The 13,652-nt window shown below is 47.2% G+C and overlaps 1 protein-coding gene across 2 annotated transcripts in view; it reads left to right on the top strand.

Annotated features, from left to right (window-relative positions):
* Window positions 1-11,336, top strand: part of GARNL3 (GTPase activating Rap/RanGAP domain like 3) — a 159,664-nt gene extending 148,328 nt beyond the window's left edge. For both annotated transcript variants that reach the window (XM_061154616.1, XM_061154617.1), the window contains 6 exons: window positions 2,553-2,660; window positions 3,818-3,936; window positions 6,046-6,184; window positions 7,182-7,397; window positions 8,850-8,976; window positions 10,863-11,336. In XM_061154616.1, coding sequence (XP_061010599.1) covers window positions 2,553-2,660; window positions 3,818-3,936; window positions 6,046-6,184; window positions 7,182-7,397; window positions 8,850-8,976; window positions 10,863-11,040 — 887 coding nt within the window. In that variant the 3' untranslated portion in view covers window positions 11,041-11,336. The remainder of the gene's footprint in view (window positions 1-2,552; window positions 2,661-3,817; window positions 3,937-6,045; window positions 6,185-7,181; window positions 7,398-8,849; window positions 8,977-10,862) is intronic.
* Window positions 11,337-13,652: the final 2,316 nt, after the last annotated feature.

The raw sequence follows: 13,652 nt of genomic DNA, 5'->3' as shown, positions 1-13,652 counted from the left end.
CTTCCAGAAATCCAGAGTTTTCTATAAATAAATTTTTCTCTCAGCTAAGTTAAAAATGTTTGTACATGCCGAAAGGAACTTTTCTTCAGAGAAATTTGCTTTAAAACTAAAATCTACATACTGTTCTTCACCAGGTGCATGGGGACGGTCAAAGGAGGGAAGGTCATAGACTGAGCTGCTTCCAGGGCAGTGACTTTCTTAGACTCCTGTCCCCTGCACCCCCATCCAGGGCCCTGTTAACTGCAAAGGACGGCCTCTGTGCCAGCCCGTGTCAGGCTCTAGAGACACAACAGTGGAAGGCACTGCCAGGGATGCCGTGAGCCCGCCCTTCTGGGGCCAGCCATGCATGGGTGCCCTGCATGGGTGTGAATAGGCTGCAAGCTCTGGAGTTTAAGAAACACTCTGCTTCTTTTTGGAATTAGAGACCTGCTGGTCTGAGACCACCAGCTCTCGTTACTGGGAGGGAGACCCCTCTGCTTCCCTGGGGCAGATCCCATTGGAAAAGGGGGAGACAGGACCTCTGGACTGCAGTCCAGTCGCCTCCTCCAGGCCTGCATGATGCCCTCTGAGCCAGGCAGGGGCTGGGACAAAATCGCACAGGTCAGGAGAGCTTGGGAAAGAGGAAGTGGAGCTGGGGAGTCCAGACAAGCCTTTCAAAGAATTTTGCTTTAAGGGAAAAGAGTAAGGAAGTTTGCAGCAGCTAGAGGAGGAAGAGAGGGCAAAGGGTTTCGTTTTCTAAAACGTGGAATAAACAGCATGCTTAAGGCTGTTGGGAAAGATCCGCTGGAGAAGGGGAAATAAGACAGAGGGGAGAGGGGTGAGCCGACCTCGGGTGGGCACAGCAGGTGGGGGGCGCTGCTGGGAGACCTGGGCGTCCTTCGTGGGCACTTGTTTTCTCAGCAAGGTCTTTTAGAGTGAGGCTTCTTTTCCTCCCCTAGTGAGTCCACTGTAGCAAAAACAAAAACTGACCCTGATAAGAATTTCTCTCCTAATGACTCATTTGTTAGAAGAACGATGATAAAACAGCATAAGGAAGCTGCTTTACAAGGCACAGGGGTCGCATCAAAGGAGCCCCTGAGCCTGCAGGACTCTCCAAAAGGGATAGACAGGGCAGGGCTTCCGACGGGCGCGGCCACCGCCCCAGCCTGGCCCCACACTGCAGGCCTCCGCGGCAGCTCGGGGTCTGTGACCTCTCCCCTCTCACAGCTGTCGTCTGTCACTAGGAACAGGGAGAGACTGCTTCATGGGCCTGAGGTTTCTCATTAGGGTGATGAAAATGTTATCAAATCAGATTGTGGTGATGTTATTCTACTCTATAAACAGACTACAGTTCATTGATTTGAATGCTTAAAATGGATGAGTTTATGGTATATAAATTATATCTCAATAAAGCTGTTTTAAAAAATAATTTAAAAACTAGTTTGCATGGCTAAAACGTGGCAGGCTTTGGAATAAAAGGGGCCTTGGTTTTTCCATTTGTATGGATGTGCAAGTTGGACCATAAAGAAAGTTGAGAGCTGAAGAATTGATGCTTTTGAACTGTGGTGTTGGAGAAGACTCTTGAGAGTCCCTCGGACTGCAAGGATTTCCAGCCAGTCAATTCTAAAGGAAATCAGTCCTGAATATTCATTGGAAGGACTGATGCTGAAGCTGAAACTCCAATCCTTTGGCCACCTGATGCAACAAACTGACTCATTTGAAAAGACTCTGATGCTGGGAAAGATTGAAGGCAGGAGAAGGGGACAACAGAGGATGAGATGGTTGGATGGCATCACTGACTCAATGGACATGAGTTTGAGTAGACTCCGGGAGTTGGCAATGGACAGGGAAGCCTGGCGTGCTGCAGTCCATGGGGTCGCAAAGAGTCGGACACAACTGAATGACTGAACTGAACTGGTTTCTTGGTGAACTTTTTCACTCTAACCACCTTTGAGCTCAGAGCAGGCCAAGAACCAGATAATTGAATTAACCTGGCCTTACTCTCATGCTGGCTAAGGCTCACAAAGGTAATACAGGCACATGGCTTTAAGTTTTCATTATAAAATGTTGTAGGGATTGTACGGGCCCCCCCACACATGTCCTGCTGAGTGAGGTTCGGGGCTTGACCCCCTGTAGGAGAGCTTCCTCCACCCAGGGGTGCCATCGAGTGCCCCTTCTTGTCTGCAAACCAGCCAGTGCTGTCCCCCATGCAGGACTTGTGAGGCCGTGGACAAGCTGCTTCACTGCCCCTTGCCTCGATTCTCTCATCTGCAAAATGAGTGTAGTAATAGCATATACTTCATAAGTTTGTACAGGTTAAAGGGAAAAATGTTTTAAAGCTCGGCGCCTGGCATATAGTAAATTCTCCAAAAATGGCAGCTATGACGACATGTGGCAGAAGTATTACCCTGGCTCCTGCCCCTGAGAATCTGGCAGCATGGCAGTGGTCGTGCTGGCTTTCAGAAAGAACAGGTAGATAGGATGCTCTTCTTGTGGCCTGTGTCTCATTTATCTGATTACAGTTGCCTGAGTGTCACCTCTAACAAAAATAAGTCGCTGTTGTTTCATTGCAGACAGTTGTATCTACAAAAAGGTTTGCCCATTTAATGGTGGCTCTTTTTTGGTTCAACCTTCTGCATCAGATTTCCAGTTCTGTTGGAACCAGGCCCCCTGTGCGATTGGTAAGGAAACCTTTTGACATCATGGTCTTCCCCCAGAAAGACACATCTGAACTGTTCCATGTTATGTAAGCACTGGCTTACCGCTAAATTTTCCATGAATTTTCTGAGTGTAATGAGTACAAACAGACTTCTTTTTCTTTAACTGTTTTTCATTTTGCTCCCTTTGGGGGACTATAGTCTCCCACTGTTCCTCCCAGGTCGCCTCAGTGCCTGAGGATGTGAGCCTTTGCAAGCAATTAAATATCAGTTTTCAGTACTTGGGTATGTTGCAGTACCCTTTCATTTCTGGGCCTCGCTTTCTGATTTCTAAAATTTGAGAACAAGATCTCCAGCCTTTAACCTCTGAGTGACTTGGGAGGGAAGCACTTGGGAGGGATGCACTTGGGAGGGATGCACTCAGCATCCATCTCACACATTCTGAAGCTTGAAAGTCTGAGTCACAGAAAGTCTGGTACCTGACCTGCCACTGAAACGTCAGGACGTGCATGGTGGTGCTCCTTTCTGTGGTTCAGGATCCACAGCTGGGCAATCTGCCTGACGAGAGTCAGATCAGAGCCACATATATTAACGTTTTTGTCCTCAAAGTAGAAGCATTTGTTGATAGGTAAACATGATAGAGTTTTAACTGAAGAGCAGAGGGATGGAGCCAGGTACTGGGAAGACTGGGTCGGCTCGGGTGCAGATTAGTTACAGTAAGACAGAGAGGGGAGGGTTAGAAATGGGTCTCAGGTCTGAGCCACAGCACTGGGGGCCCACTGGACAGATCAAGGCTAGAGGCGTGGGTGCGGTGGGAAGAGTCACAGGTGAAACCAGGAGAACAGGAACAGGGAATGGTTCGTGGGCAGAAGAGGGCGTGTCTGGACCACAGGGGGAAGGTCTTCGGGACCCGGATGGGCAGTGCACCCATCAGGTGGGGGACTGCAGTGGGGGAAGAGCACAGGGAGAAGCCGGGACAGCGCACTCCTCCACGGGCAGGCGCTCGGTGGCTGAGGGAGGCTCTCCTAGAACTAGGGGACACGCGCCCCCGAAGGAAGAAGAGACGCGGTGGAGAAAGGGGAGAGCTGGGCGCTGCCAGAGAAGCAAGGTGGGTGTGAGAGGGTCCCAGCAGCTCCCCAGCCGCAGCCCTGGCTGGGCGCTGATGCCCCGTTGCCTTGCAGTCTGTGCATTCCCCTACCTGCTGGCCTTCACCACTGACTCCATGGAGATCCGCCTGGTGGTGAACGGGAACCTGGTTCACACGGCCGTCGTGCCTCAGCTGCAGCTCGTGGCCTCCAGGGTGAGTATAGCTGGGGTTTATTTCTGTCTGAGGGGCTTCGGGCACCCCCAGAACCATGAGGTCTCAGGCGGGTGAGGATACATTCATGGCGAGACTGATGATGACAACACCACACGTGTGTTGAGATGAGAACGATGGAAACAGTCCAAGGTTGAATTTTCCTGTGTGGGTTCAAAACACCTTGGGCTGCAAAACACCCCTCCTTAGCCCTCAAGAGTCATCGCTGCTGGGGGTAGCAGGGGAGAAGCGCTCAGCCGAAAACGGAAATCCTCCATGTGAGCCTGGGTCGCTGGTCACAGAAGGACAGTTCGAGGCCAGAACAGTTAAGAGCTTGAGATAGTGCTTTCTTCCTTTGCTGCTGTCTTCAGTTTCAACTTGTGTCCCACATACTATGACTGATGGACGGATTCATGTCTAGTGACAATGTGAGCAAAACCGAGGGATGCAGGAACGCCGATCTTCCCAGGTGTCTTCTACCGCGGCTGCATAGCCCACCGGGTCTTGTTCTGGCTCCCTCCTCCGGGTCAGCCCCACACCCTCTCCGTGGCTCTGCCAGGTCGGCCGGTGCTCCACCCTAACGTGCATCACATTTGGTGGTGGGAGGCTGTGTATCCCCACCCCCACACTGCAGACATAGAGAACAGACTTGTACACAGCGGAGGAAGGTGAGGGGAGGATGAATTGAGAGAGTAGCATTGAAATATATACATTACCATGTGTAAAGTAGATAGCTAGTGGGAAGTTCTGTATAACACAGGGAGCTCAGCCTGGTGCTCTGTGACCACCTAGAGGGGTGGGCTGGGGGCGGGGTGGGAGGAAGGCTTGAGAAGGAGGGGACGTGTGTATGCCTGTGGCCAGTTCCCACTGCTGTACAGCCGAAGCCAGCACAACATTGTAGAGCAAGCCTCTGATTAAAAACTTTAAAAATTTTTTAAATTTTACTGATTATAAAAATATAAATAGCTTACAATTTGTAACTAATAATAAAATATACAATGCTTTTTACCTCAAAGTCCATTTAGCCAATTGGCTCTCATAAAACACTTCTGTTTTCACTAAGAAGAAGCAAGATTTAGTTGCTCAGTCGTGTCCCACTCTTTTAATTTTCACTGATTTTCCTTTATCCATAGCCAACCCCTGGCTGCAGTTCAACCACAATTTTACAGTTGGAATTATATCTCAACCTGTTCATTCTGTTTCCAAGTTTGTTGTCATTTATCTGACATGTGATCTATTAAACTATTTTTCACCCTCATACAAATCATTAAACTAAAACTTCTTTCAATTTCAGCACTGGACAACATACTTTTAATTTTAATCTTCATTATTAATGTTTTCTCCATCACTTTAAGTCTAGACCATCAACAAAACAACAAATCAACCTCTGATTTATAGCATTTGCTGATTTCCGCAGTGTAAATAGTCCCACCATGATTGATCTCAAGTGTGACACCTCAGCATACGGCATTAGGAGCCACTATTACACAATCTCCGCCCCAACACACACACAGACACTATTTGTATAAATTACCTCAAGAGTATGGAGAATTATCAATGTAGTAAAATAATGAGGAATGGTTGAATTTTGATATTTAGTTCCTTTGTTTTTTTAATACAAGTTGAATAATGGCTATGTTTAGCAGCCAGCTTGCAAGACCCCTGAAACTCAGCGCCCTGAGTCCACATGAGCCGCCCCCACATGCCAGCGCACTTGCCCCAAAGCTGGCCATCGCGGGTGGGCTTGAGTATTTGCTGAATCGTGAGTGAGGACCCACATCCCCACTCAGGACAGACCTGACTAGATTCCAAACCTTCCCCAGTCCTAACCTCTGGTGCCCAAGCTCCCTGTCAGGGAAGTGTATTGTGTCTGTATTTGTGGAAGGCATGTGGGAAATTGACTCTCTTCTATTGTGTGTCAACAAGTAGATAAGTAGGAGACCTGAGCTCTCAGGAGCCTCTCAGCCCAGAGCTGGCAGCCGCCTCCCCGGCTCCTTCCTGCACCGCAGACCCCGCGGGACAGCTGGGGGTCTGTGCAGTGATGACAGGAGGGCCGGTGGGTGCAGGGCCCTTAAAACGACACAGCTCAGTAACGCCTTCTTTTCTCTCCAGTCGGATATCTACTTCACAGCAACCGCATCGGCGAATGAGGTCTCGTCCGGAGGCAGCTCCCGGGGGGCCAGTGCCCACAATTCTCCTCAGACACCCCCAGGCCGAGATACTCCAGTGTTTCCTTCTTCCCTGGGGGAAGGTGAAGTCCAGCTTTTACTCTCTTATAATAGACATTTTTGATCCATTCTGATTTCTCTGAAAGGTGAAAGTGTTAGTAGCTTACTCATGTCCGACTCTTTGCAACCCCATAGACCATAGCCTGCCAGGTTTCTCTGTCCATGGAATTCTCCAGGCAAGAATACTGGAGTGGGTTGCCATTCCTGTCTCCAGGGAATCTTCCTGACCTAGGGATTGAACCCAAGTCTCCTACACTGCCGGCAGATTCTTTGCTATCTGAGACACCAGGGAAGCCCCTCTAGTTCATTGTCAAATACTGACATGAGATTACTGCTGAAGGAACCCACTATTTGAAGCCACAGAAACATTTGCAGTGTGGCTGCATTCTTAAGAAACCTTGTGATAATCCCCACCCCCAAACAATTCCTGTTATGAAAACACTTGTTTCAAAGGGGAGAAGGAAGTTGAGGGTTAGAGGGTTAGAGAGACTGCAGTTGGCCCCAGCAAATTATCTTCCCTTCAAGAATGTTAAGGATATAATAGGATTTCATAGCTAAAAGGATATCATCATAAAACCCACACATTACTCAGCACCCAGCTTTCACTCCGTCTGGCTTCACCCTTGAACCCCGCAGACCTTTGCTGTGGTTACTGCCTCGTGCTTTTCCTAACTTCTCACCACATGAGTCGTCTTTATGGCTTGCTGCCAGGAGAGCTCAGAGCTCCTGAGCAGGACAGCTGTGCCTTTCTTGTCTCCTCCTTCCTCCTGCCCACGCATAACCAGGAGTGGGTGCATTTTGTCCCGTTTACCCATGAACAGGATGCTGTTAGAAGACAGAGCCGGAGGGTGCCACCACTTTATTGCTCCTAATGAAACTTGGCGGGGGGGGGGGGGGGGTCAGCCTGTGACATAAATTCTTCTTTCATGCTAATTATGTTGAGGAACCAGGAAATGTTCTCTCATGAATAACATGAGCTCTTCTCAAAGTTCTAATGTTCTTTTTGAACCCTTATTTCAGGTGAAATTCAGTCCAAAAATCTGTACAAGATTCCACTCAGAAATCTGGTGGGCAGAAGCATCGAGCGGCCTCTGAAATCGCCCTTAGTCTCCAAGGTCATCACCCCACCCACATCCATCGGCATCGGCATCGCGGCCATTCCCGTCACTCACTCCTTGTCCCTGTCCCGCATGGAGATCAAAGAAATAGCCAGCAGGACCCGCAGGGAGCTGCTGGGTAATGGCTGTCCAATCTCGTGTTTGTGATGTTTGTAAAGATACCCGCTGATTTTATCTGCACATATTGGTTGTGTTTAGTCATGTCTGACTCTTTGTGACCCCATGGACTGTAGCCCACCAGGCTCTTGTGTCCATGGAATTTTCCAGGTAAAAATACTGGAGCAGGCTGCCGTTTCCTCCCCCAGGGGATCTTCCCACCCAGGATTAAACCTGTGTCTCCTGCTTTGGCAGGGGGGATTCTTTACCATTGTGCCACTTGGGAAGCCCATTTGTGGATATTAATTATCCTCAAATGCAAAGAGCCCCATCATAAGGGATTTATAAAGAAATTATAAACTTGCACCCACTCCAAGGAATACTGTACAGTCTACTCATAACAATGATGTGTCAATCTAGATTTATTGGTATAGAAAGTGTGCAAACCATATCAAGGGCAGGGAGGGAGGCAATTTGTAAAACAGTCTGTCTAGTCTGATAACAATTTTTTAAATATAAGTAATCTAAATAGGTGTGATCCTAGAAAAGTGTCTAGAAGGGCTTATAGCCCGCAGCTCTCAGATAACATTTTATACTTGTATATCCAAAATGTAAATCTGTGTGGGATTTTCTGCGTATTTTTGTTCCCTTTTTTGCATATTTGTGGTGCAGTTCAGTCATCCCTTCTCGAAGCCCCTGGGCCAGGGGGCAGGTCTGTAGGGATGGGAGTGATGCCAGGTTCCTGCTCTGGCCTCCTCTCAGTTCACAGGTGAGAGACCAGGCCAGAGACACAGAGAGCACCCTGATAACCGTGAAGAGGCTTAGACTGTTGTAAAGGCTTTTGTTCAGTTGTGAAAACAAAATGAGGAAAAATGGAGGTGTTATGACAGACCAATAAGAACAGGTTTAAAACTTGAGTTGGCATCTGCATGGTGTAAAACTACAAGGATACATGCCTGTCCTCTGCTCAAGTTTCCTGACCAACTGGAGAAGGGGATTCAGACCCCCTGACAGGGCCACCTTGACACTGGCAAAGTCAGTTGGCTCTTGAAGTTGTTCCCTTTCACTGAGCTTTTCAAATGTGTGTATTGCTATTTTTAACCCACTATTCCCTAAGAAAGCTTGATCTTGCCAACTATTGTTGTATAAACCACTGTGCTTTTCAGAAATTGGACCTCAGAGTTGGCGCATTACAGTTTCCAGTGGTAGGACTGTAGATTTTCTTCCCTTCATTAAATTCTTCTGAGTCATTTTTTCCCAATACATATATTCGTTCTAATCAGAAACAAAAGACCTTTTACCAACAAGACAACAAGAAAATCAATTATTTAAAAATACAGACTTTTATCATCGTTCTTCCTCCCTCCATTCCTGTAATGTACCAATACCCAACCAGGAGAAAAAGGGCATTTCCTGTCTGTTGGCAGTCTGATGGTAATGACCCTCTGACCTATGATTCTCCCCTGCCATCCAGGCCTCGCTGATGACAGTGGTCCCAGGTCAGAAGGAGCACTGAAGTCCAAGTCAAAGGCCCGGAAGCGGCTGGAAGAAAACCAAGGAGGCCCCAAGCCAGGGACAGTGAGGTCCACTAGCAGTGACAGGTAAAGAGGGACATAGCCCCTGCTCAGGGTGGTGGCCCCTCAAGTCATAGGACAGCCACAAGGCCCCTTCTGCTGCCTGACGGCGCATGGGCCAGCCACAGCAGAGGGGCAGTGGCCACCTCCTCTCTGAGGACCCCCAGAGAACACAGCTTGCCAGGAAGGGACCCAGGCAAAGGGGCAACCTCACTAGCAACCCAACAAATGCACACTGAAATACACTGAGACTTCTTTTGCTCACCAAATTGACAGAGACTTTTTTAAAACAAAAGTGTTCTCCAGTACTTCTGGTGGATCCTTTCTGGATGGCCATTCAGTATCACACATCTATGAATATTTATTGAATCCCACTGATTTGTCCCCTGAGATTCTCTGTGTCCCTCATAAAACACCTTGCCTGCTTCTCTGTGGAGGCCAAGGGGGCATGTGTCCAGGCTCCATTCATTCATGCAACACACATTCTTAGAGCACCTGGCACTGAGCTGGGGACATGGAGCTGAACTTCAGGGGCTCACAGCCTGGTGGGGAAGGCCAGCCTTCCCGAGAATTACAGAGAATTATAACATGCCAAGGCAGCAGGTGATACAGAAGAATGAGGTGTGCCATCCATTCCACGCTTGGGGTATGGGGTTCCCAAACATCAGGAAAGGCTGAGCCAAGTCTCATAAATCAAGCAACCGTTAGCCTGGCCCAGAGAGGAAGGCACTGACTCAGGCTTTAATCCAACACTTTCACTGAGCTCCTACCATGTGACCAGGCCCCTGCCCTCATGGACTTTACATTTTAGTGTGGAGAAACAGACAATAAACAGAAAAAGTAAGCAATTGCTGTCACTTCCATTAGTGACCAGCACTGCAAGGAAGTTTAACACAAAGTGATGGGGGTGGGGTGGATAAAAGGTCTTCTTGAGGTGGGGGCTGGGAGTCAAGGAAGGCTTTTTGGAGGAAGTGGCATGGATCTGAGCTCTGAATGAGAAGGAGTCGGGGGAACAGCCCTTCTGGCAGCGGAACCAGCAGGGGCAAAAGCCCTGAAGAGAGAGAGAAGGAAGAGAGTGGGTCAGCTTGAGCACAGACAAGGAGGTGAGGTCAAGAACAACCAGAGGCAGGACCATGGGCTTTTACAGGCTATGTGAGTCCTTGGTGAACAAAGGAACTCCCTGAATTTGGTCAAACTGGTTTTGCAGGTGTCAAGAGAGTGAGCATCCTGAGTTCAGGAGAAAATAGAGGGCAATGGCGGGCTGGGAGGAGGCCAGAGGGGTCAGCGGGGCGGGGCCTGTGGGCCTGTGGTCAGGTGTTTGAGCCTTGTCCCCAGGCCATGGGGAGCCAGGGGAGGGTTTATCCCAATTTGCCTCACAAACACATATGTGTCACCACTGACCTTTCTTTTTTCCCTTTTTTTTCCTCTTTTATGGTCAGATAATATAATATAATATAAAACCTACTATTTTAAGCACATTAAATTGTACAGTTCAGCAGCACCAAGTACATTCACATTGTTGTGCAACTTTCACCACCATCTGTCTCCTGAATGTTTCACGTTCCTAAGCTGCAACTCTGTCCCGATTAACCACTAACTCCCCTTCTGCCCACCCCATTCCCCTACTCCGGCCCCTGGCATCTACCAATGTACTTTCTGACTCCATGAATTTGACTATTCTAGGTATCTCATATAAGTGGCCTTTAAAACCCATAACAACCCAGGAGATCGGACAGTCTGCCTGCAGAACACAAGCTCTGTTGGGGTGGGCATCACTCCTGCACATGCCCACCTCTTCCTCATAATGGTGGGGGGTGGGAAAGACAGGCTTTCAAATTTAAGGGAGCAGGAAACATAGTAGCCAGCTCAGTGGTGCGCCCCAGGATCTGTTCATAGTGACTTTTCTCCTCTAGGATCACATCGAGCTCCCTGGAAAGTCCTTCCACTTCCGAAGCCAATCCCAATGGGCGTTACCAGTCGACCAGCTCCGATCCAGATCCTGTGGCCGAGCAAGAAGGCAGCCCTATCTGGGGCAGCTGCCCCTTTCAGCTCACCACTTTCTCGGATGAAGACATTATTGACTTGAAGTAAACAGAGTCCCAATCGAGTTTGCCATCTTTAATTTTCTTACAGAGGTTTATACTCTTTAGCCAGTTCTGACATCATTTCTCAACAAAATGTGGCTTTTAGCCTGTCCGTGATCTATTGGACCAAACCTTCTGCACCCTCGGCCTGTTTGGGTCACTCTCCAATGTCCGGTGCCATCTTTCTTGACCTTTATTTCTTTCTGTTCAGGAACCATCAGTCCCCTTGTAATAAAGGTGGTAGATTTCATTGAGGTTTTAGATTGAAACTTTGAATAAATCAAAAATATTCATTCTTATTTACTGCAACCTTCTCTTATATTTTATATACTTAGATGGAAAAGTTATTTTTTCATTACAGTTCTGTCACATAATATGTTTCTTTTATTGATATAAAGAAAAGCCATTACTTTAAAAATTTATTATAAATAAGTTTTCTTTCTGCACCTCTGGCCCCTGTTGCTGTTTCAGTTCACTGTGATTGGAACCAGCTGTGTTGCTGCCTATAGACTTTTGAGAAAAGCTGAATTTTTCGATCTTAGAAACTCCTGCTTCTCTCTCCTTGTGTCTCACAAAAAAATAATAAGGTATAGGAGCCTGTTAAGAGTCTCAAGATTCTGTTTTGTTTTATTGTTACTGTGAAATCATACAACCAAGAAACAGTTACACTTCATCCTCAAAATTATCATTCTCAAATTCCCTCCTCCTGTTCTGGCCTGCTTTGCTCTCTCACATGAATCAAATGAGTATCCTTCCTCTTATCATGTATCCACCTTCTGTTGCTCCATCCTCAAAGTGAGAAGAAAATGTGAGTTTGGCCAAGTTCGAAGGAAACAGTGAGATATCAGTCTCTAGTCAGGGGAGATCAAAGGAGGAAAACTGAGCTTCGCTGACATTGTAAACTTTTTAATCTGTGTAAAGCAGCTAACTTACTTTTGGCTTTAGTCTAACAGATTCCATTTTATTATATCTCGTCTTGCCTATAGTTAGTTACTTAGTTCAGTCACTCAGTCGTGTCCAACTCTTTGAGACCCCATGAATCGCAGCACGCCAGGCCTCCCTGTCCATCACAAAATCCCGAAGTTTACTCAAACTCATGCCCATCAAGTTCGTGATGCCATCCAGTCATCTCATCCTCTGTCGTCCCCTTCTCTTCCTGCCCCTAATCCCTCCCAGCATCAGGGTCTTTTCCAATGAGTCAACTCTTCACATGAGGTGGCCAAAGTATTGGAGTTTCAGCTTCAGCATCAGTCCTTCCAATGAACACCCAGGACTGATCTCCTTCAGGATGGACTGGTTGGATCTCCTTGCAGTCCAAGGGACTCTCAAGAGTCTTCTCCAACACCACAGTTCAAAAGCATCAGTTATTTGATGCTCAGCTTTCTTCATAGTCCAACTCTCACATCCATACATGACCACTGGAAAAACCATAGCCTTGACCAGACGGACTTCTGTTGGCAAAGTAATGTCTCTGCTTTTTAATATGCTATCTAGGTTGGTCATGACTTTCCTTCCAAGGAGTAAGCATCTTTTAGTTTCATGGCTGCAGTCATCATCTGCAGTGATTTTGGAGCCCAAAAAAATAAAGTCTGACACTGTTTCCACTGTCTCCCCATCTATTTCCCATGAGGTGATGGGACTAGATGCCATGATCTTAGTTTTCTGAATATTGAGCTTTAAGCCAACTTTTTCACTCTTCCTCTTTCACTTTCATCAAGAGGCTTTTTAGTTCCTCTTCACTTTCTGCCATAAGGGTGGTGTCATCTGCATATCTGAGGTTATTGATATTTCTCCTGGCAATCTTGATTCCAACTTATACTTCTTCCAGGTCAGCGTTTCTCATGATATACTCTGCATATAAATAAGCAGGGTGACAATATACAGCCTTGATGTACTCCTTTTCCTATTTGGAACCAGTCTGTTGTTCCATGTCCAGTTCTAACTGTTGCTTCCTGACCTACATACAGGTTTCTCAAGAGGCAGGTCAGGTGGTCTGGTATTCCCATCTCCTTCAGAATTTTCCACAGTTTATTGTGATCCACACAAAGGCTTTGGCGTAGTCAATAAAGCAGAAATAGATGTTTTTCTGGAACTCTCTTGTTTTTTTGATGATCCAGCGGAAGTTGGCAATTTGATCTCTGGTTCCTCTGACTTTTCTAAAACCAGCTTGAACATCTGGAAGTTCTCGGTTCACATATTGCTGAAGCCTGGCTTGGAGAATTTTGAGCATTACTTTACTATCGTGTGAGATGAGCGCAATTGTGTGGTAGTTTGAGCATTCTTTGGGATTGCCTTTCTTAGGGATTGGAATGAAAACGGACCTTTTCCAGTCCTGTGGCCACTGCTGAGTTTTCCAAATTTGCTGGCAAATTGAGTGCAGGCTTTCACAGCATCTTTCAGGATTTGAAATAGCTCAACTGGAATTCCATCATATCCACTAGCTTTGTTCATAGTGATGCTTTCTAAGGCCCACTTGACTTCACATTCCAGGATGTCTGGCTCTAGGTAAGTGATCACACCATCGTGATTATCTGGGTCATGAAGATCTTTTTTGTACAGTTCTTCTGTGTATTCTTGCCACTTCTTCTTAATATCTTCTGCTTCTGTTAGGTCCATACC

Source organism: Dama dama, chromosome 11 (assembly GCF_033118175.1).
Source record: "Dama dama isolate Ldn47 chromosome 11, ASM3311817v1, whole genome shotgun sequence".
NCBI lineage: Eukaryota > Metazoa > Chordata > Mammalia > Artiodactyla > Cervidae > Dama > Dama dama.
Note: the sequence above shows the minus strand (reverse complement) of the source record. Positions and strands in the feature narration are given on the sequence as shown.